Genomic DNA, 21,888 nt, shown 5'->3' with positions numbered 1-21,888 from the left:
CTCAATTCCTCCCTTACCGAGCAGAAAAGTGAGGATCTTCATCCTCAGATCTTGAGCAATCCTGGTGCAACGTGGGAGCTGATCATAGCAGCAAAGAAGAGGTAATAATCTATCCCAAAATCATGTTTCAAATTAATTAAGAAAGAAGGATTGCACTCTTAGCTAGAGCAACAACAAAGAGGGCCAAACCCTCATTGTCGTGAGCAAGAAAAGAAGGCAGCTTGCTCTAGCAAGCCCAGCGTTGTTGTGGGGTATCCTACCTATCACAACAACTCGGTAAGACCATCAAAAGAGGAGCTTTCCTCCTGGCCGAGCACTGGTCAAATAGAAAGACTCATATACCGACCCTTGACGTGAAGTGAGTTTAAATTCTGAATGCTGAAGTCTCAAGTTCTACGCTGTGTTACTCGATCTATGACCTGGACTATAACAACTTGGTATCAGAGCAAGGTAACATGAGGGATAATATCAACAATCAAGAAATCCAAATCAGGATATAAAAGATAAAAGATAGCCTTGAAACAGCACAACCAGTGTTGGGGAAGGTTTGTGTTTGGAAGAAGAGATGGGCCGAGTCATTAGCATGCAAACGGAGTTGAGGGTAGAGAGACATCAGAGTCCAGAGGTGAGAGAGGTTGCTCAACCATATCACAGAAGAGGGGAGCAGTGGCCTGGGCGCACTGTTGTCCAAGGACCCCAGCATGGAGGCACAGTTCCAAGGTACATCAAGTTAGAATTTCCCTCTTCCAATGGTTCAGTTGATCCCTAAATTTGGTTGCATAGATGTGAAAAAAAAAAAATTTGAACCAAGGAACTACTGAATGGGATAAGGTGCAACTAGCCTCTTTCCATATGACAGATGAAGCCATGTTATGGGTTACTCAAGTAGAGAAAGAGAGATCGTGAATGACTTAGGGAGAATTTAAAAATCTATGCAGAGTTAGATTTGGCCCTCCCACCAACAGCAACCCCCTGGGAGAGTTAGTCCTATTGCGACAAACTGGTTCAGTGGAACAATATCAAAAATTGTTCCAGGAAAAGTTGGCTCGTGCTGGTGAGAGGGTATTGGTTGACCAGTAGGTCTCCCTATTCACAGCGGGTCTCAATGAGTATTTACGGCTAGAGGTAGAACTCCTTATGCCTACGGATTTAGCTCATGCAATGAATATGGCCCGAGTAATGGAAAAACGACAACAGTTGCAGCAACGTAAGCCGGGTTGGTCGGGTGAGAGGAACACTTCCTCCACGTGGCAAGGGCGCCGCTATACTTCATCACAGGGAGCATCTTCAGCAGCACCATCCAGACACACTCCGACTACGACTCGGGTAGCCGATCCCCACCCTGGTAATTCCCTACCGAGCTTTATAAAAAAATAACGAGTGCAGAGATGGCTGAAAGGAGGTCCGAAATTTTATGTTATAACTGCGATGAGAAGTATCAGGTAGGACACCAATGAAAACGATTGTTTTGGCTTGAGATGGAGGATTCAGAGGATTCAGAGGAGCCAGAGGATATTATCGAGGAGGAATCACTAGAGATATCCTTGCATGCTATTATTGGGCTGAAATGTCCTAATACAATGCAAGTCCGAGCTCATGTCATCGACCGAGAACTAGTGGGACTAGTCAACTCGGGGAGTACACACAATTTTTTGAGTTTGACAGCCGCACAGCATCTCCAACTCCAAATACACACTCATCCGATAGCCACCGTCTCTGTGGCCAATGGCAAGAAGGTCCCTAGCTATGGGATTAGTAAGGCGGTAACTTTTTCCATTGGCTCTACTTCGTTTAATGCTGAATTTTTTGTTATTCCACTGGCGGGATTTGATATGGTATTAGGCATTAAATGGTTACAAACGTTGGGGCCCATTCTGTCAGACTTTTCGGCTTTAACCATGGGCTTTGATTTGGCTGGGAGTCGGGTGCTCTTACAGGGCTGTCAGGTGGACAGGGCCCACCGCATGCACACTTTGCACACACAGGAACGGCCTAACAGAACTAGTGAAGGTCTGGTTGAGGAGTTTTCTGACCTCTTCCAGGAGCCTTTGGGTTTGCCTCCCCTGAGGCACTATGACCACAGGATCTGTCTAAAACCAGGATCTGAGGAAGTGGTCGTGCGACCGTACCATTACCCACACATTCAGAAGGACGAGATAGAGTATCAGTGCCAGGAGATGTTGAAACAGGGTCTTATTCGTCCCAATCGCTCCCCGTTCCCTTCACCCGTCTTACTTGTGAAGAAACATGATGGGACATGGAGGTTCTACGTGGATTATCAGGAGTTGAAAGTGCAGATAGTAAAAGACAAGTTTCCAATTCCGGTAGTGGATGAGCTCCTGGATGAGTTACACGGGTCATGGTTATTCACTAAACTCGACCTCCATTCGGGATACCATCAAGTCCGGATGCACCCCTATGATATCGAGAAGATGGCATTCCATACGCACCATGGCCCCTTTGAGTTCGTCGTCATGCCATTCGGGTTATCCGATGCACCCTCCACTTTTTAAGCTTTGATGAACGAGGTATTTAGCCCCTATCTTGGAAAATTTGTTCTTGTATTTTTCAATGATATTTTAAAATATAGCAAGTTGGTTGAGGAGCACTTGGCACACTTGAGGATTGTTTTCGACTTGTTACTAGCACATCAGCTCTATTTGAAACATTCCGAGTGTTCTTTTGAGGCTTCAAATGTGGGGTATCAGGGTATTATGGACTCCATAGCATCAAGAGTGGCTAACCGGAGAAGAGAAGAGATGGAGTAAACTTGTATTTCAATACCTTAGGGGTTTAATTGTAATTTGAAGTTTCATAAGGGTCTAATTGTAATTATAGAACCTTTGATGTTTTCCTTGACCTATTTAGGGCGTCAAGTGATTGAATGAAAGCAAGCATTGATCATTAGTCTAAATGAGATCAGGTTCTCTCTCTAAAGAGGCCTAAGGTTGGAGCTCCTTCAAAGGCTCACGTCCCTTCATCATTGGGCGTTCCAAGAACCCCAAATCCCTTCCTTCTTCGTCATTCAATCTGGAAGCTAGAGGAGATCGCCGGGAGACTCGATCCATAGCTAGAGAGCCTAACATCATGGTATTAGAGTCCTTTACTATTGACGGTCACTCCTTTGTAGCAGATTTTTTGGTCATACTGCTGGCTGGGTTTGACCTCGTATTGGGCATTAGATGGCTACAACGATTGGGTCCGATCTTATGGGATTTCCAATCCCTTACCATGAGTTTTAAACAGGACACCCATCCGATCACCCTCCAGGGCAATAGCGCCCAGCGGCCATGCAGCCTCCAAACACTTTCGGTGGATCCTTCAAAAGGGGTAACTTAGCTTCATTGTTGGCAAAATATGCTGATTTATTTCAGGAACCTGCCGACCTTCCTCCTATACGAGAGTGTGATCACAGAATTCATTTGAAAATGGGCACCGAACCAGTGGTAGTGCGTCCCTACCGCTAGCCCCATGTGCAAAAAGATGAGATAGAAAGACAATGTCAACAAATGCTCCAACAAGGTATTCTTCAGCCTAGTCATTCTCCTTTTTCATCCCCGGTATTGCTGGTAAAGAAATCAGATAAATCTTGGCGCTTTTGTGTGGATTACCGTGAACTCAATGCTCGCACCATCAAAGATAAATTTCCAATTCCAGTGGTCGATGAATTATTGGATGAGCTACACGGCTCTCAATTATTTAAAAAGTTGGACTTGAAATCTGGGTACCATCAGATTTGGGTTTATTTGGAGGATATCGAAAAAACTGCCTTCCGCACCCACCATGGTCACTACAAGTTCTTGGTGATGCCATTTGGGCTATCCAATGCCCCGTCCACCTTTCAAGCGCTTATGAACCAGGTATTTCGCCCTTTCTTACGGAAGCATGTCTTAGTTTTTTTTGATGATATACTGGTCTATAGCAAAACTTGGGAAGCACATTTGCACCAATTGAGACAGGTTTTCACAATTCTCCGAGCACACCATTTATTTCTCAATCATGCCAAAAGTGACTTTGCCACATCCGAAGTAGCTTATTTGGGGCATGTGATCTCGGCATCTGGGGTGAAACTAGACTTCAGCAAGATACAATCGGTTATGGATTGGCCCACACCTCACTCCGTTACAGCTTTGAAAGGGTTCCTTGGTCTTGCAGGGTATTATAGAAAATTTATCAAAGAATATGGTCACCTGGCAGCGCCATTGCACAATTTACTGAAGAAGCATGCCTTTCAGTGGTCTCAGTTGGCAGACTCCTCATTTAACAACTTAAAACAAGCATTAGCGTCAGCACCAGTTCTCCAATTGCCCAACTTTGTCGAAAATTTCATCATCGAATGCGATGCATCCGGGGGAGGGATAGGTGCCGTCTTGCAGCAACAGGGTCACCCCATTGCCTATTTCAGCCACCATCTCGCTCCTCACCATCACAAGTTAGCCACTTATGAAAGGGAACTCATCGGTTTGGCCAAAGCCGTGTAGCATTGGAGGCCGTATCTGTGGGGACCTTTTGTTATCCGGACAGACCACTGTAGCCTCAAATACTTATTGGAGCAGCGCCTTACTACATCCCCACAACAACATTGGCTCAGCAAATTAATGGGATTCGATTTTCAGGTGGAATACAAATCGGGTTATCTCAACCGGGCAGCAGACGCTTTGTCCCGCAGAGAACTAGGGGATTCACACTTGCACGCACTGAGCCACCCCAAGTCCCCTTTGCTGGACACAATCCGTCAGGATACTAGCCATCATCCATATCTCTTTGCATTACAAGCTCAAATCGAAAACCATTCCAAGGACAAGAACTGGACACTACAGGACAGTCTCTTTCTGTATAAAGGACGCATATATCTTCATCCTTTGTCCGTACTCCTTCCTGCCATTATTGCCTCCTTTCATGATAGTACACATGAGGGCCAGCAAAAGACATACTTCCGCCTCAGTCGGGAGTTTTATTGGAGAGGTATGAAGCGGGTCATTGCTGAATATGTTGCAGCGTGCCAGGTCTGTCAGAGGAATAAGTCTGAATCCTTACAAACCGCCGGCTTGCTCCAGCCACTTCAACTTCCTTCACAGGTATGGGCAGATCTCTCAATGGATTTTATCGATGGTCTTCCTCCTTCTGCAGGGAAATCTGTTATTCTTGTTGTGGTAGACCGGTTCTCAAAATATGCCCACTTTATGGCCCTCAGCCATCCATATACAGCAACACAAGTCGTTCAGCTCTTCATGGATAATATTGTCCGTCTCCATGGCCTTCCGAAGACCATCACCTGCCACCGTGATGCTATCTTCACCAGTAAATTCTGGGGGGAACTATTTAAGCTCCATGGATCTAAGTTAGCTTTTTCTTCAGCGTACCACCCTCAAACAGACGGCCAGACAGAGGTGGTTAACCGCACATTGGTGATGTATTTGCAGTGCTTTGTGGGGGACACGCCCCGACAGTGGGTTCGTTGGTTAGCATGGGCAGAGTATTGTTATAATACCTCATACCACACCGCACTGGGTACTACCCCTTTTCGATTTGTTTATGGACGCGAACCTCCGCGCCTACTTTCTTATGAACCGGGGTCTTCGCGGGTAGTGGCATTGGACCAAGCATTAGCCAACAGAGATGCAATGCTTGCTCAAGTCCGCTTTCAGTTACAACGTTCACAAGCAACTATGAAGCATACTTATGACAAAGGACATCGTCCCCTTTCCTTTGCACCTGGAGAATTTGTTTGGCTCAAACTTCAGCCATACCGCCAACTATCTCTTGCCGCCATCAAACGCCATAAGCTTTCTCCAAAATTTTATGGGCCATTCCAGGTCATGCACCGTATTGGCACTGTGGCGTATCGTTTGAAACTACCACCAGACACCAAGCTCCATGACGTCTTCCATGTCTCCCTTCTCAAGCCATTCAAGGGAGACTCACCACTGCTGCATACCCCTCTACCTCCTCTCAAAGATGGCAGGTCCATGCCCATGCCCGCTCAGATCCTTCAAGCCAAGAGAGTTAACAACGCTTGGGAAGTGCTTGTTCGGTGGACTAACAAGGAATTGATAGAGGCCTCTTGGGAGACACTCGAGTCCTTCCAGACTCTATTCCCCACTTTCGAGCTTGAGGACAAGCTCTTTCTTCAGGAGGGGGGTGATGTTATGGACTCCATAGCATCAAGAGTGGCTAACCGGAGAAGAGAAGAGATGGAGTAAACTTGTCTTTCAGTACCTTAGGTGTTTAATTGTAATTTGAAGTTCCATAAGGGTCTAATTGTAATTATAGAACCTTTGATGTTTTCCTTGACCTATTTAGGGCGTCAAGTGATTGAATGAAAGCAAGCATTGATCATTAGTCTAAATGAGATCAGGTTCTCTCTCTAAAGTGGCCTAAGGTTGGAGTTGGAGCTCCTTCAAAGGCTCACGTCCCTTCATCATTGGGCATTCCAAGAACCCCAAATCCTTTCCTTCTTCATCATTCAATCTAGAAGCTAGAGGAGATCATCGGGTGACTCGATCCATGGCTAGAGAGGCTAACAGAGGGACACAGTATCTCACATGCAGGGGTTACGGTAAATCCCGAGAAGATCCGAGCTATTCATGAGTGGCCACAGCCACAGTTGTGTTCTGCATTACGGGGGTTTTTGGGTCTTGCGGGCTACTACCGTAAATTTAATCAGAACTATGGGCCAGTGGCAGCACCATTGACCAGTCTACTCAAGAAAAATTCCTTTATTTGGAATGAGGAGGCCACCAAGTCGTTTGTGAGACTCAAAACTGCCCTTGCATCCGCGCCAGTATTACAACTTCCCAACTTTGACAAATTGTTCGTGGTAGAGTGTGACACTTTGAGCGTGGGCATTGAGGCCGTTTTACAACAGCTGGGCCATCCTATTGCGTACTTTAGCAGACAGTTGGCAATCCGTCATCACAAGCTGGCAGCCTATGAGCGCGAATTGATTGGGTTAGCCAAGGCGGTCCAACATTGGAGGCCTTATCTCTGGGGCCGGGCTTTTCTCATACGTACAGATCACTACAGCATTAAATTCCTACTAGAACAGTGTTTGACGACATCGCCACAACAACACTAAATCAGTAAGTTGTTGGGGTTTGAATTCTCCATGGAATATCGCATGGGGAGATTAAATAAGGCAGCAGACGCCTTGTCATGGTGTTTTGAGGATCAACAGTCGGTTTATTCAATCAGCCAACCGAGATTTCTCATTCTGGACTTGGTGAGAGACGCACATACCACTAACTCTACACTGCAGGAACTGCATCAGAAGATTTCAGAAGGGACAATGAATTCGAAGTGGTCCCTCTAAGATTCACTTATTTATTACAAGCAGCGGCTTTTCCTTCCACCTGAGTCCGAGTTGATTCCAGCTATTCTCTCGGCCTACCATGACAGTACACACGAGGGGATACAGAAGACCTTGCACAAAATTCGAGCTGAATTTTACTAGCAAGCCATGAAGCCCTCTATTGCAACTTATGTGGGCGACTGTCAGGTCTGCCAGCGGAACAAAGTCTAGCACTTGAGTCCAGCCGGTCTTCTCCAGCCTCTGGCCCTTCCTACGCAGGTTTGGGCTGACATTTCGATGAATTTTGTGTAAGTTCTACCATGTCCTCTGGTAAATCCATACTTTTTGTGGTGGTTGATAGATTCTCCAAGTATGGACATTTTATATCACTGGCTCATTCTTATACAACAACACGGGTTGCTCAGACTTTCCTAGAGCAGATAGTCCGCTTACATGGCATTCAAGAATCCATTATGAGTGACAGAGATGCAGTTTTCACAAGCACCTTTTGGCGGGAACTTTTTCGCTTGAGCAGGACTAAATTGAAGCTCCAGCCTATCATCCATAGACAGACGGGTAGACAGAGGTGGTGAACCGCACCATCGAGATGTATCTACGGTGCTTGGTGGGTGATCGTCCGCGACAATGGGTTCAATGGCTTATGTTGGCCGAATACTGTTACAACACTTCATTCCACTCTGCCTTGCAATCTACTCTTTTCTGGGTTATATATGGCCAGGACCCACCTCGCCTTCTCTCGTACAACCCAGGTCCACCCGCGTGGGTGCAATTGATCAGGCACTCATGGACCGGGATCTGCTGCTACAAAATATCACAAAACGGCTACGACGGACCCAAGCTCGAATGAAGGATGTCTATGATAAAGGCCACCGTGAGGTCTCTTTTGTGGTTGGGGAGTATGTGTGGGTACAGCTCCAGCCCTACCGTCAGCTGTATCTTGTGGGACCTCCATGACATAAGCTCTCTCCCAGATTTTTTGAGTTGTTTCCCATTCTTCGACGCATGGGACCTCAGTTCAAATTACGGGACACAGCCAAAATTCATGACGTGTTTCATGTCTCTCTATTGAAGCCACATTCCGGGCCGCAGCCTATAGCCACTCCATTCCTACCACCGGTTGATAATGGTGAGGTTATTCTTAACCCAGCTGTGGTGTTATAGGCTCGACTGACCAATGACCATTGGGAGATTCTCATTCAGTGGACGGACATTGACCCATACGCGGCAACATGGGAATGTGTGGACATCTTTAAACAGGTCTACCCAGCTTTTGAGCTTGAGGACAAACTCTTTTTCCATGGGGAGTCACACAACGAAGGAGGCAACATCAACTCACTCAATAGGATTTATTTCTTATATTACTTTGAGTAGGATTTATTTCTTCTATTGTTTTAAGTAGGAGTTATTTCTAATTACTTTTATATGTAGGGGCATTATGGAGAATTATTGTAACCCTAACCCTAAAACTCCTTGATGTGATCTATTTAAGGGAAAGGAATGAATAAAATAGGTAAGCTTTGAGATTTTAGAATAACCTAGTGTAAACAGGTTGAGATCACCTCTTGATCTCGAGTTTAGGGTTTACTCCAAAAATCCAACCTATCCTTCACCCTCCATTACCATCCATCTTCACCCAAATTCATCCACCATCATCCCTACTAAGAAAATGAGTTTCTTGTCCCTTTTCCGAGTCCAAAGAGGAGGTCTTTCCTCTTTCTCGGCAACAGCAGCAAGATAGGTCTCAATTCCTCCCTTACCGAGCAGAAAAGTGAGGATCTTCATCCTCAGATCTTGAGCAATTTTGGTGCAAAGTGGGAGCTAATCATAGCAGCAAAGAAGAGATAAAAATCTATCCCAAACTCATGTTTCAAGTTAATTAAGAAAGAAGGATTGCACTCTTAGCTAGAGCAGCAACAAAGAGGACCAAACCCTCATTGCCGTGAGCAAGAAAAGAGGGTAGTTTGCTTTATCAAGCCCAACGTTGTTGTGGGGTATCCTACCTATCACAGCAACTCGGTAAGACCATTAAAAGAGGAGTTTTCCTCCTGGCTGAACACTGGTCAAAGAGAAAGACTCATATACCGACCCTTGACGTGAAGTGAGTTTAAATTTTGAGTGTTGGAGTCTCAAGTTCCATGCCGTGTTACTCAATCCATGACTTGGAACCGTAACATCACAATCATGAGGCGAAACTTAATAAAATCTTGCACAAAGCTGCCATACCTGATGATGTGCTAACAAATGGCAACATACTTCGTCTATTGAAGTAATTTCTCCATCCGCAGACCAATATGGTTTAGGCCTGAGTTGGTAGCAACAACGGTGCTATAAGTCTGCTGAGAGGACGCACGAAGAGTAGTGAGTGCTCGCTGATAAATTGTTGTAGCAGCAGCAGGGAATTTGGTGTTCCTTGCTTCGGCAAGGTGAAGCCTTCCCAATGCAATGGAGGGAAAAAATGTCTCTGCCTCTCCCATTTCAATTGGCAGGATTGCAACCCTCCACCCAGCTTTTGTTTGAATACTTCGGAGCATTCCTAAATATATTGGGCAAGCACCAAGAGCATTCCAGAACATATTCTCTGCCATCCATCCTCTTGTGAGAATGAAACAATGAGAAGACTGCCCACTTTGAGTGTCCCCGCTCGGAAAAACAATAGATGACACATCCAGTTGAAGACCACTTTCGGTCACCCCACTGAAAAATTATGGTTCAGTTAGTGGGTCATCTTGTTGTGCATATGCAGGAAGCATATAGTTCCATGTTACCAGATCGTTGTGTGCCCTGTCATCACATATGGGGTAGGCCTCTGCGGCCCAAACCAACGTTGCACAAATATGAATCAATGTATTGTACACAAAAGCTTTAGATTGAAAACCAAGACGTGTAGTGCTGGTTCCTGAAAGAAACAAGTCTGTGGAGTGGAACGCATGAAATTGGGCATACCAGTGCATTATAAAAACAGATAACCTAAAGTTCACAGAAGAAATACTCTTAGCGGGCATTATCTCAAACATCTTCTCTACTGATTGGATAAACTGTGCGGAAGTGGTAATCCCGTCCCTTCCAAATCCATTCTGATTTCTGTAAGGGTAGGTCAATTCGGATGAGAGCTCTCTGGATTTGCACTTCATCTCTTCAGCGGTACCTCCCTTGAATGGAAAAAGTTTGCTACCCTTGGTATGATCATGCAAATAATCATAATGGTTGGAAGGAACATTATGGTTGTCATGAGCCTGTCCTCCAAAGAATATAACGACAATGTTACATTTTCATTCCTCTTTGTAGGCTGCTGGAATGAGAGAGCTCATTCCCAAGTGGATGCAGTCTGCCGGAAGAAGGGAGGTTGTGCCCAAGTCGGTTTGTCGTTCGGAGGGTGAGAGTGGTAGTGAGAGGGAGAGATGGACGAGCAACAACCATATGGGGAGTCGTTGCTGGGATTTTTTCTGAGATAGAGTCAGGTTGGGAATTTTTCGGCTTGTGGTTTGTGTCGTGGACAGCCTCTATTGTTGGATAAGCTAGACGCAGAGGAAGTGGAGCTGGTGGGGGTGAAGGGGCTGCTGGACACGCCCTGGGTTATGTTGTGCTGGACGCAGAGGAGGCATTAGGAGTGGGTGAAGAGGTGGCTGGTCAGAAGGCCTATTGGAACTTCCCGGAAGAGGCGCATCCCGTGGAACCCATTCACCCAGGCGCAAATGAATTTGGAGAATAGCCTCTTTGATCTCCTGCATTTCGGTTCGGATTGCTGCATTTTCAGTCCGAAGTGCTTGAGTTTCAAGCCTAATTTCGTGAATGTAATTGCGCAAACCAGCTGGAGAGGAGGAATTGCCGATGGTGGTCCTGTCTGATACCAACTTGTTGAGTTCCCTCGCCATGGATCATGTCACCCGACGATCTCCCCGTGATTCCAAATTGAACGGCTTCATGGAGGAGGATTTAGTGTTCTTCGAGCAACCAATTTCTTATATGAATGAGTTTTCGAAGGAAGCTCCACCTTGGGCCTCGTCAGAGAGAGAACCCAATCTTGTTTACTCTAATTGCTCAATACTTGCTTTCATTTCAGAACCCGTCATCCTAATAAAAGAGGATTAGGGATGATGCATACAAGCAAAGGCCAAGGAAATTACATCTAACCCTGCTATTTTCATAAACCTGGAAATTACATACTTTAGCGCCTATGTCTAGTAGTAACTCTAGATGTTATGGAGTCCATAACAAATGGTAATAAAGGCATAGAGAAACTGAGTATAGAAGATGTGTATTACCTGTAAGATGCTCTGAGGCTCCTGAGTCAATTATCCAGGATGAAGAGGAGGCAGAAAACATACCTGAAGTGGTGTGGCAGCGATTGGTGAAGAAGTACTTGGGGAGGACCCCAACATGGTCTACATTTTCTAGAATAGTTGATAGTCTTCATCAGTAAAAGTATGCTTTGTAGTTGTTATGGTAGACTACTCTACCTTTGTATCACTCACTAAGGCTTGGTTAGCCCTATTCTAATTAGCTTTATAACATCTTTCATGAGAGTGGCCCAATCTACCACATATAAAGCATTCTTTCAGGTGAAAACATGTGTCTCTAGTGTGGCCATATCCCTTACAATGGGTGCATTTCTTCCCATCTGTTCGGTCAAAATTAGTCCTTCCACCTCTTCCACCTCCTCTATAAAATCTGCCTCGGCCTCAGCCTTGGTCAGATAGTGTTCCCTTATGTCCTGAGTACATAACGGATGAAATTTTAGTAGTAGAGGGAGAAGCATCTGGAGTACAAAGAAGTGTAGCATATACATCATCAAAAGTGGGAATTGCGAAAGAGCTAAGAAGGTGAGTCTTAAGAACTTCAAGATGCGGTTTAATGTTAGCTAGGCATATCGCAGTTATCAAGGCCTCTTTCTGCTTATCTTGTACATAGATATGTAGGTTGGGCAAGTTTTCATTCTTGAAGAAAGCCTCGAAAGCGGGCCAAATATTCATGTATATTGTCTCCTTATTTGGTGGTAAGCATCCGTTGTAAAATATCATATGGCCTTTGTAAGTTGTTGGTGCATGAATACAACTTGGCACATGTCTCCCAAATTTATTTAGCCGTCTCTAAATGAATGACATTATTAGACACATGTTCTTCCATACTTTTGATAAAGCCAACTAATAACCAATGTATCTTCCTTTAACCATTTGGTATAGAATATATCATCTTCATCAATATGTGGTCCACGGTTGGTGAGATGACCAACTAAGTCCTTTGTGATAAGAAATCGATGAACCGATGTGGACCAATTCATAAAATTTGATACCCCACGTAAGGGTACAATGGTGATTCAGAGTATGTCACTTATGTGACTCATATTATCTTCAGCCATAGTAGGCAAATCAAGTAAAATAGTTTTCCAATCAAGTTATTAAAATATGACCAAGTGGAAGGTTTTAACTAACTCGGTTAATGGAGATGCTTAACATAAATGTTAAGTAATTAATTTTAATGGATAATGACTCATTAAAGGTTCAACATTATCCTTATTTATCTGGGAATCTTGTTCCTTCAAATGTATCATGCACTAGTCTTGGTCAAAGTATTGTGCAAACCGACAAAAACTACCTTGACAATTTCTTCTAATTAAAGATAATAAAAAATACATATATTTTCATAATTTCATAAGACTAAAACATCTCTAAACCACACCCTTAGAGATTCTCACTGAAATATGATTTTTTTTTCTTTTTTATGACAACCTATACACCCTTATGGTTTCTCACACACATCAGATTTTATAAAGCATTACAAGATATTTTCGAGAGAGGAGAAGAGTCTTTTCGATAGTAAAAACAGGATATACGTGGCAGAAGAGGATTCTCATTGTATACAGCCAATCACATGCCTGGTTGTGCCCTAGTACTGAAGCAACCCCCTCTTCCCCAGAATCTCGAAGCCCGCATATCATTATCCGATTCCGAACTGCATCCTCAGAGACGCTCACTTCAGGACATGGCTGCCGCTTCTCGAGCCATAACCTCTTTTCGCTCACCATGTCGCCCCCTCGTCAGGCGATTCTTCACTGGCGCATCTGGCTCGCCCGTGGTGGCTTTCGGGAGAGTTCGGGTAGCACCTTCTCTCACACACGCCGTCCGCGTCGCGAGCAGATTCAACACGGTGCGGTGCCGGGTGAATCGTCCAGGTGGAGACTCTACCTACTCGCCCTTAAACTCGAGTTCAAGTTACAGTGACCGGCCGCCGACTGAGATGGCTCCTCTCTTCCCTGGCTGCGACTATGAGCACTGGCTCATTGTTATGGACAAGCCAGGAGGTGAAGGAGCTACCAAACAGCAGATGATAGATTGCTATATCCAGACCCTCGCTAAGGTCGTGGGAAGGTCAGTATCACCATTTATCTACTTTTCCCTCTTCATTTTTCGCGTAACCTTTTTGATACGGCGGCTAGGAAAAAGATTCAAAATCCTTATTTTTTAGAGTTAGATTATGAATAAAGTCTGGATGCTAGGGGGAAAGGTGGAAATTGGTATAGTAACTGGATGGCATTTAAAATTCCTTACATGGTTTTTTTAATTGTTTCTGAATATTTTAGGCTTGGGCTATTACGTCACCTTATCTCTGTCTTTCTTAATGCATTGTTGTTTGCTCATGCTTAATCAGCGAGGAGGGAGCAAAGAAGAGAATCTACAACATTTCTTGTGAGCGATATTTTGGTTTTGGTTGTGAGATTGATGAAGAGACCTCAAACAAGCTTGAGGGTCAGTTTCTTGCCTTCTTTTTAAGTTGTATTACAGGTGACCCTTGTGCTTACTTAACCTTCCATTCTTGCAGGCCTGCCTGGTGTTCTATTTGTGCTTCCCGATTCTTATGTTGATCCTGAGAATAAGGATTACGGAGGTAATGCCTTATCTGGTAATGCCTTTATATGTAGCCTTGTGTGATAGTAATCTGTTGTAATTTTCTTGTTTTCTGCAGCTGAACTGTTTGTGAATGGGGAGATAGTTCAAAGATCTCCTGAAAGACAGAGGAGAGTTGAACCTGTGCCTCCAAGAGCTCAGGATAGGCCCAGATACAATGACAGAACTCGGTATGTTAGACGGAGAGAGAACCAGCGCTGAATCAGGTCCAACGTCCGAAGCTGTTTGATTTGGCGTTTATCAAAGATGATGAAGTTGATTTCAAAGAGGAAAAGAAACAGGTATCGCCATTATTGGCGAGCTTGCTTACATATACTTTATCCCTAGATGCCCTAATAGTACTTGATCTTCAGTAATTATTGTAAGATTTTCTAATTATTCATTCAGTATCAGGATTGGTTCTCTAAAAGGGGTTCTAAACTGCATTTCCATTTATACTGGGGGTGAAAATTGCAATAGAGTGCAACGTGAAGGGTCGGAGAAGATCACAGAAACTATTATATCTCACAAACACATTTAATGTTTTTACGGCGAGGTCATGTTCTCACACTGAAAGCAATGTAAAAACACATTTAGTACAAATTTGAGCTGATTGATGAGTATCTATTGGCAAATTCAATTTGATTAGTGAATATCTGACAGTGAATTCAAATAGAGTACCCGGCATCTAATAGTAAATGTCCACTCCGTCAAATCAGAGAATAGGGGAAGTGGGTACCTGCATTGCCAGATGATTCTAGTTCTTCTGTTTCTTGCTGCTGTTCTTCCAGTGAATTATCCTTCTTATCATTTGCGTCTCCATCGTTCACTCTTGGGTCTGATTTCTCAAAAAAGCAGATGGGGGACACTTGATGCCCCCTCATTCTCGATTGACAGATTTGCTGCTTCTGCATCATTGGCATTTTTTGGTTCCAAACCACTAGTATCAATTTGATCAGAGCTGCAGTCTCCCTCTTGGATAATAATCTGTAATCCCATCTTTTGCATGTCAGCAGAGTCTTCTTGCTCGAGGACTTGGGAAGGAAAAGTGTTATTCACATCTAAAACAATTTTCTCAGTTGCTACCTTCCAATTTTCCAAGCCCGTCGAATCGTCTTGCTCTGACAAAAAATTATTATTGTACACTGAGAAACAGCTATCTTCATCTGAAAGTTTTATTTCCTCTTCACAACCATGAATGTCACACATGGAGAGTCCTTCTATCAGTGGTGGTGTCTCGTTCATGGCCTGTGTGTCCGGTAGCTTGCCAATGGCTGCTTTGGCAGCATTTATGGTCCACTCATCATTAAGTCTCAAATTATTAGGACCTAATCCAGCTCCAAGAAATGCTGTCTCCATGCGAGACATGAGGATCACAGAGGATTCAACAAATCTTTCCGAAAGATACCCTCCAACTCTTGCAACTTGAAGTAGGAATTCAATGTCTAAAGCAAACTGTTTAAAAGGAGAGATAATAATCACTGAAATAAAAAAACAGAAAATGGGGAAAGGAAAAGGAAACAGAACCAAGAAAGAAACATGGTGAAAAATTTTATAGGAAAAATAATTTTTTTATGATAATGCAAAATTGAGGAACAGTTGAAATGCTTCTATGAAAGGTTGAAGACATATTATAAAATCAGTTAGAAACCTATACATACAGAAGAATATTGAATAAGAAACACTGACATATAACAGTACTTCTAGAAGAGAAAAATGGGTCCAGGAGCTGGTTGTTGAGCCAGACCCATACTCTTGACTATTTATCATAAATTTGATTTAATGTTAATCATCTGGTTTGAATAAATTGTTTTAAAATTTTCAGTCTTTTATTTGAGGAATTTTTTTTTTTTTAACTTTTGTATGAAATTATAGAGAAGCTTCTAATGAGTTTCAGTAAAGCTTTCCTCTTACGTATTTTCGAAATGTTTGCTAATCATTTCCTTGATGATTTCAAAAGCTTCTGAAAAAAATTTAGCACAAAAGAATAAATGTATACTTGTACATTTCTGCTTCTTTATTTTATTTATTTTACACTATATTATCAATACTTATCCAATAACATTTGTAACAATTCAAGTATTGATCATAAAACAGACTACATGTCTTCAATTGGTTTTACTTTATTACTTTGTCTCTCATTGTCCTCTTTCTACTTTTTCTTTCTCCTTCTTGTCACAAAACAAAAAGGTCATGTTCTACATGTAGGAATGCTTTATTTCAGTTTCTCAAATTGGGTATTGAGAAAAAACTAGTTCCCCATCTTAAGAAAGAGTTACGGTTCAGCAACTCGCTAATAAAACAGGAGACTCAGTACCTGCGAAAAACTGGCAGATAACAGAGGAATGGAGCTCTCTATGTCCACAGTCCAGAACTCTTGGTCATTCTTAAGCCAATCGAATACTGCTTCCATCACCTCCCTAAGTAGGTCCTCTGCCACCAGATCTTCTCCAACACATATGTCCTTTGCAAATCTTTCTAACAGCCTCACTTGTAAATACAGTTCCTAATCATTGTCCCTCAAGATAATAAAGTTAGAGAGTATGTTAAGAAAGCTCAAAAGTTACAGATCAGTCTCTTCACGGACTATTGTAGATACTGTAATGCATTTACAATTGTTGGCATAATCTTGTCAGACAAACCATTGCAATTTTAGGAGGATAAGAGATGAACCTGAAAAGCATCAGATGGCATTGGATCTTGCATTGCAACAAATTGATCCACATTATTAGCATCAAATTTTGCTCTTAGTTTGTGACCAGCTTTGCCAGGAGACAAAACTTTAGAGACAAACTGCTCACAGAAATAATGTCTGAGATGTTTTGCAGCTTCTTTAATAGTGATTATCCAACTTTTGAGTTCCCAGTTTTGTGAACATTCAGCACATTCATTTAATCGTTCATAATCTGAATGTCTATGTCCTTGAAAGATGCTTTTAGCAATGCTTGGAAAAATTTGTAAAGCAAGAGTCGACACATTAGTTAAAACTGACAGCTGTTGGGACAGAGTTGTTGCCAGATTTACTATTAGTCTATCCTTTTTTGTAGCATTTCCATCAATTGAGATGGACCTCTCACTAATTTCAACATACTCAGTGAATAAGTCAGCAAGCCCTTTCAGAATGAAACTGTCCATATGGAGGATGACCAACGGAGAGCTGTCTTCTACAATAGCCTGACAGTGAGCACATAACAAGAATGTGTAGATAGATAAGGTAAAATACTTTTGTCATTGTATTCTGATTTTACTCTCCAAAATGAAATGGGGTTGTTCTTTGAATGAAAAGCGTTTTGAACTCACCTGAATTATTGTCACAAGCTTCCTTCCACTGCTTGTAAGTAGATAGTATTCTGGCTTCTCTTCTATTCCACAAGAAGAGTCTCTGCACCTTCGAAGTCCCAAAACAAAGAACTCTCTGAGGATCCAGTTATCAACTGACACAAATACTCGAATGACTTCCTTAAGATTGTCTAAATGCGTCTTCAGTAATCTCTCCATACAAGGTTGAATTAGCTTCATCAGATGAGGTGTAAGCAATACCCCTTGTGAATCTAACAAAGAGCAGATTTTAGTCACATTTTGAACAGCTTCTGCAGCCAATGACAACCCAGCAGTTGTCAATGGTACAGAATCTACGTAAGCAATGACATGATGAGCAAAGCTTTCTGTTTCTTCCCATGCCCACTGAAGGAGTTCGGAGGTGTTAAGGGACATTTCACCATATAGAAGTATATAGCTCTTAACAGCCTGGGAAATCATGGAAAACAGTAACTTTGCGTGCTCTGTAATGTATGTTTCATGTAAGGACTGTCTTGAACACTGCAACGCATGAACGCCACGTGCAAGATGTCTACGGTAATATTGAACCAACAAAATATTAGCCCTGTACCATTCACCAAGCCTGGAAAGTCGAGACAATAATAGTTGAAACTCAGCTGCAGATATTCTTGGGTGCTCTGCTTCTAAGAAGAACTGTTTCACGAGCCTTCTCCTCATTTCTGACAGCGCACAGTTATAATGTACTAAAATATCTGGTGTAGAGGCTTCTTCTTCCAGTATCATACTTATATTGGTTTCTTCCCTTTCAAGGATTAACAAAGCTTCATCAAGTCTGTGTTCTATGAGGAGAATATCCAATGTGTCTATTATGGCTTTGGTGTGAGTTTCTAACTGATGACATGGATCCGGACATACATCTTCTTCAAGTATTGATTGTAGTGATATTTCTGATAAAAGTTGGACATGAGCATCACTCATTAAATCTTGTACAAGCCTTCTTTGGCTTGAAAGGTGTTGTTTCATTTCTGTTAGTTCATACTCCAGGCTTCGCACTTTGTCAAATATGCTGGACATTGAGTATATAAAAGAAAAACAATGTCACTTGTGTTGAAAGGTCAACCTAAATAGGTAATGACGACGTAATAAAGTTTTTACTTTTAATCACATCGATATTCGTTAGAATTACCTTAAAAATGCTGAGTATTTTGCGTGAACATTTCTGTAGAAGTCATCATCTGATACTTTCTTCAGTTCAAGTAGCTCTGAGCAAAGGTGTTTTATCCCCTAATTGTGCAAAACATGACAGAACCGAATCATTTCTGATACTTTAAACAGAAAAGAGCATTGCGATCTTAAATAATAAATTTCACAGCTGAAGAACGTGATTAACTGAATAAAAACACATCTATAAGAACAAAAATAAAGTCATAAACCGTTAAAACCCGGAAGAGAGTAAATGTGTACTTATGAACTACCTTGCCAGTCATGGATTCTAGCTTCGAGTCTTCATCTCCGATAGAGGTGTCGAATGACGTCTCACTTGTGCTACTTTCTTCCGACTCTGTTGAATCACCTAGCCCTTGATCTCTGAAGCGGAATCTCAAAGCACGTTCCATGGGAAGATGTTTCGTAGTCTCTCAACTTGAGATTCTTCCCTTGTCCAGGGATGAGACGGGATGAAATCAACATTTCATAGTGGCATGCGACGTGGACTTCTATGTTGTCATCTTGCGTCATCGTAAAAAAGGAGGGAGCTCCTCTACTTCGAAAGTAACGAAGCCGAGTGACCATTGATGCTTAAGTTTTGGATTTTGGCCGGAAACCGGAGAGGGAACAGAGTTAAATAACTTGCCGTTTCGGGCCGTGGAAAATTTTCGCGTTAAAGATTGAATTAAATAACTCAGCTTTTTTTTTTATTTAAGCATAAAATTGAATCAAATTTAATTTCATATAATTAGTTATTATTCTCTTAATTAAAAGTATTGGTAGCTTGTAAATTGTAACAGAAAATTCATGGAATCACTAGAATGATTTTCTCACAAACTTATTGTACTTATTTTCTCCTGTTTTGAAACAGATAAAAGTACAAATAGTAGTATTATAAAATTTGGGCTTGTCGAACTGGTTAAATAGAGTTTAATTAGATCTGGTCTACTACCTGAGTCAAGATGCTGACAAATACGAAACAAGGTTAAAATCTAGTTAATCTTGCCAGATTTATCAGTTCAATGGGTGCATTGCCTCACCTATACCCAATCAGTTGGCTCATGTTATTTGGTAAAGAAAATTTTCTCCTATGTGAGAAGAAGGATGGGAGGGAGTCAACCTCCCTCTTTCTCTCTTTTGACACCGGTGGGGGAGGAGCTCCTCATTAAAGGAGGGGGTTGCTCTTCCACTACTACCAAAAAATGGAAAGAAGAAATATGGGAGCTGAGAAAGAAGAAACATAAAGATTCCTCAAAGCACTCGAATTTTTATGATGATTGTTTTACTTTTGAGTCTGAATACATTGGTTTTGAGCAAAAAATATAAAAAGAGTTGACTTCACATCACTGGAGTCAAGTACATATATACAAACGGAGTAAACTTTTTAAAAAAATTTAACGATTGTCACTTCAAGAAGCCAAAGGAGCCAAGCACATACTTATGAAGTCTAATCACACAATTGGACTTGAGCATAGATAGGGAACACAAGCAAAAGAATTTGAAAACTCGTTACAAAAAAACTTTGGAAAGAAAAGGAATGGATCACTTGCACATAAGGAGTCGAGTACATGCACATAATGAGTCAAGTACATGCACATGGAGTTGAGTACAAAAGCAAGCAAAGAGTTAAGTCCAGAAAACAAGAATCTCAAATCAAACTCTTATTGTGACACAAAAATGACTCAACCCCATAAGGAAGGAGTTTACCTCATATGTTTAAGAGCAAGGAAAAAGGAATCGAACATAAGTTAAAGTAATATTTAAATTATTTGAGTTGACCTTTGTAGGTAAAGTCAATGCATAGAAGTTGACTACATTAAGTGAATTCGGCCCAAGTTAAAGATATAGGACAAGGCGAATTCAACCCCTACATGAAGGGGTTGACCCCTATAGGAAGCAGAAGTCATAGAATTTGATCCAAACAAATGATTCAACCTCCGAAAGACCCATTGGGGAAGAAAGGATTCAACCCAAAACAAAAGATTCAAGACAATTTGTTGAATTTATGAAAAAGATAAATACTTCATTGACTTATTATAATCAGAGTATAAGAACCTTTATTTATAACAGAGGAAAGTAGTAGAGTCCAACTATAATTAAACTACTTTTGTCCCAATTACACCCCCTCTAACACTTAAAGATAAGTCCTAGCATAATTAAATGACCCAATATAAATAGAAGTCTAACATGACTAAAACACCTTTAAACTGAAAGTCTTTTGTGATACCTCATTCCATAATAATTGTGGCTCTGTAAGACTTCTTCTTGTGTAAGACTCATAATGCCACCTCACGTGATCATGGTGGGTTCCACCAGCTTGTGTGATCCTGGTAGGTCCATATCCCATGGGTTTGGGCCTATCTTCCAACACTCCTCCTCAAGTTGAGGGTGAGAGAACATCATGAACTCCCAACTTGTTGCAAATGATGTATAGGATCTTCTCGTATAAAATGGCAGTCCTCTATATCTTCTTACACTCCCCCTCACACTGGTGCTCTCTTCCATTAGGCCTAGCTGGCATAAGATAAGTGAGAATAAAATCACTCCAAGTCGTATGATATCATTCCATACTCCAGTCATAACCCATGCCAGATGTAGGGCACACTCCTATCATTCGCAGGTAGTGGGTCTATACGCTGTGCTCAGAAGTGTAGTAAAACACCTCCAACACTCTATCCCTCCATATGACAATGACACTCAAGTGATAGGAGTAATAAATGCCAATTAAGGGGGTAACATATATGTAGTAATAAGTTCCTCTATCACGGTGTCCCAACCTAGGCACCGACTCTCAAACGTGATAAGTCAGTAATGCCTATCATTCACAAGACGACGATAAAAGACCCATGGGTATATATATAAAAAAATCTAAATGGACTTAAAACACCCATATGTTTATATGTATGGACTTAAACTCCCAACTGAAGCAACACGCAAAAAGGTTGACGCAAAGATGTATGTGAGAGTCAAATAAAGGATGGTAGGAGTAAGGTTGTCAAATAACCAATAGGTAATGGGTAAACAAGAAGATAAGATGTTGGGGCCACCACTTCTTCAATAATAATTTTTCATCCAAAGACACACAATAGCTGCAGTTGAAACAGGCCTGGGCCCATATAACACAAACCAAAATAATAAAAATCCTTGTAAAAGGACCCATGAAATAATCTAATGTGAGTATATGCACCAAATAATATATAGACCAAGGAA

General features: G+C 42.0%; 2 protein-coding genes across 2 annotated transcripts; one reads left to right on the top strand and one right to left on the bottom strand.

Annotated features, from left to right (window-relative positions):
• Window positions 1-13,216: 13,216 nt before the first annotated feature.
• LOC137959401 (multiple organellar RNA editing factor 2, chloroplastic-like) lies at window positions 13,217-14,794 on the top strand. Its single transcript, XM_068806793.1, has 4 exons — window positions 13,217-13,677; window positions 13,958-14,055; window positions 14,129-14,194; window positions 14,273-14,794. Exons 1-4 carry the CDS (start codon window positions 13,292-13,294, stop codon window positions 14,413-14,415), a joined length of 693 nt encoding a protein of 230 aa, XP_068662894.1. The 5' UTR covers window positions 13,217-13,291; the 3' UTR covers window positions 14,416-14,794.
• A 245-nt stretch (window positions 14,795-15,039) lies between these two features.
• LOC137947955 (exocyst complex component EXO84A-like) lies at window positions 15,040-19,165 on the bottom strand. Its single transcript, XM_068793830.1, has 6 exons — window positions 18,948-19,165; window positions 18,659-18,756; window positions 17,494-18,538; window positions 16,867-17,367; window positions 16,511-16,699; window positions 15,040-15,648 (listed from the first exon to the last, which is right to left on the bottom strand). The coding sequence occupies exons 1-6, from the start codon at window positions 19,086-19,088 to the stop codon at window positions 15,040-15,042; spliced, it is 2,583 nt and encodes an 860-aa protein (XP_068649931.1). The 5' UTR covers window positions 19,089-19,165.
• Window positions 19,166-21,888: the final 2,723 nt, after the last annotated feature.

This window comes from Aristolochia californica, unplaced genomic scaffold (genome assembly GCF_029961685.1).
Source record: "Aristolochia californica isolate CCGP_79_NKW_82.1479 unplaced genomic scaffold, dmAriCali1.0.hap1 SCAF_1, whole genome shotgun sequence".
NCBI classification, from domain to species: Eukaryota; Viridiplantae; Streptophyta; class Magnoliopsida; order Piperales; family Aristolochiaceae; genus Aristolochia; species Aristolochia californica.
The sequence above is the reverse complement of the archived record's forward strand: the minus strand, read 5'-3'. Positions and strand labels throughout refer to the sequence as shown.

Bases quoted from the DNA above. Each gene is read 5' to 3' on its own strand.
- LOC137959401 (XM_068806793.1), top strand. From the start codon at position 13,292: ATGGCTGCCGCTTCTCGAGCCATAACCTCTTTTCGCTCACCATGTCGC. The intron at 14,056-14,128 runs GTCAGTTTCTTG...CCATTCTTGCAG, and splicing joins GACCTCAAACAAGCTTGAGG to GCCTGCCTGGTGTTCTATTT. The intron at 14,195-14,272 runs GTAATGCCTTAT...TGTTTTCTGCAG, and splicing joins TGAGAATAAGGATTACGGAG to CTGAACTGTTTGTGAATGGG.
- LOC137947955 (XM_068793830.1), bottom strand. From the start codon at position 19,088: ATGGAACGTGCTTTGAGATTCCGCTTCAGAGATCAAGGGCTAGGTGAT. The intron at 18,539-18,658 runs GTAATTCTAACG...CTCAATGTCCAG, and splicing joins AAATACTCAGCATTTTTAAG to CATATTTGACAAAGTGCGAA. The intron at 16,700-16,866 runs GTTCATCTCTTA...GACAATGATTAG, and splicing joins TGCCATCTGATGCTTTTCAG to GAACTGTATTTACAAGTGAG.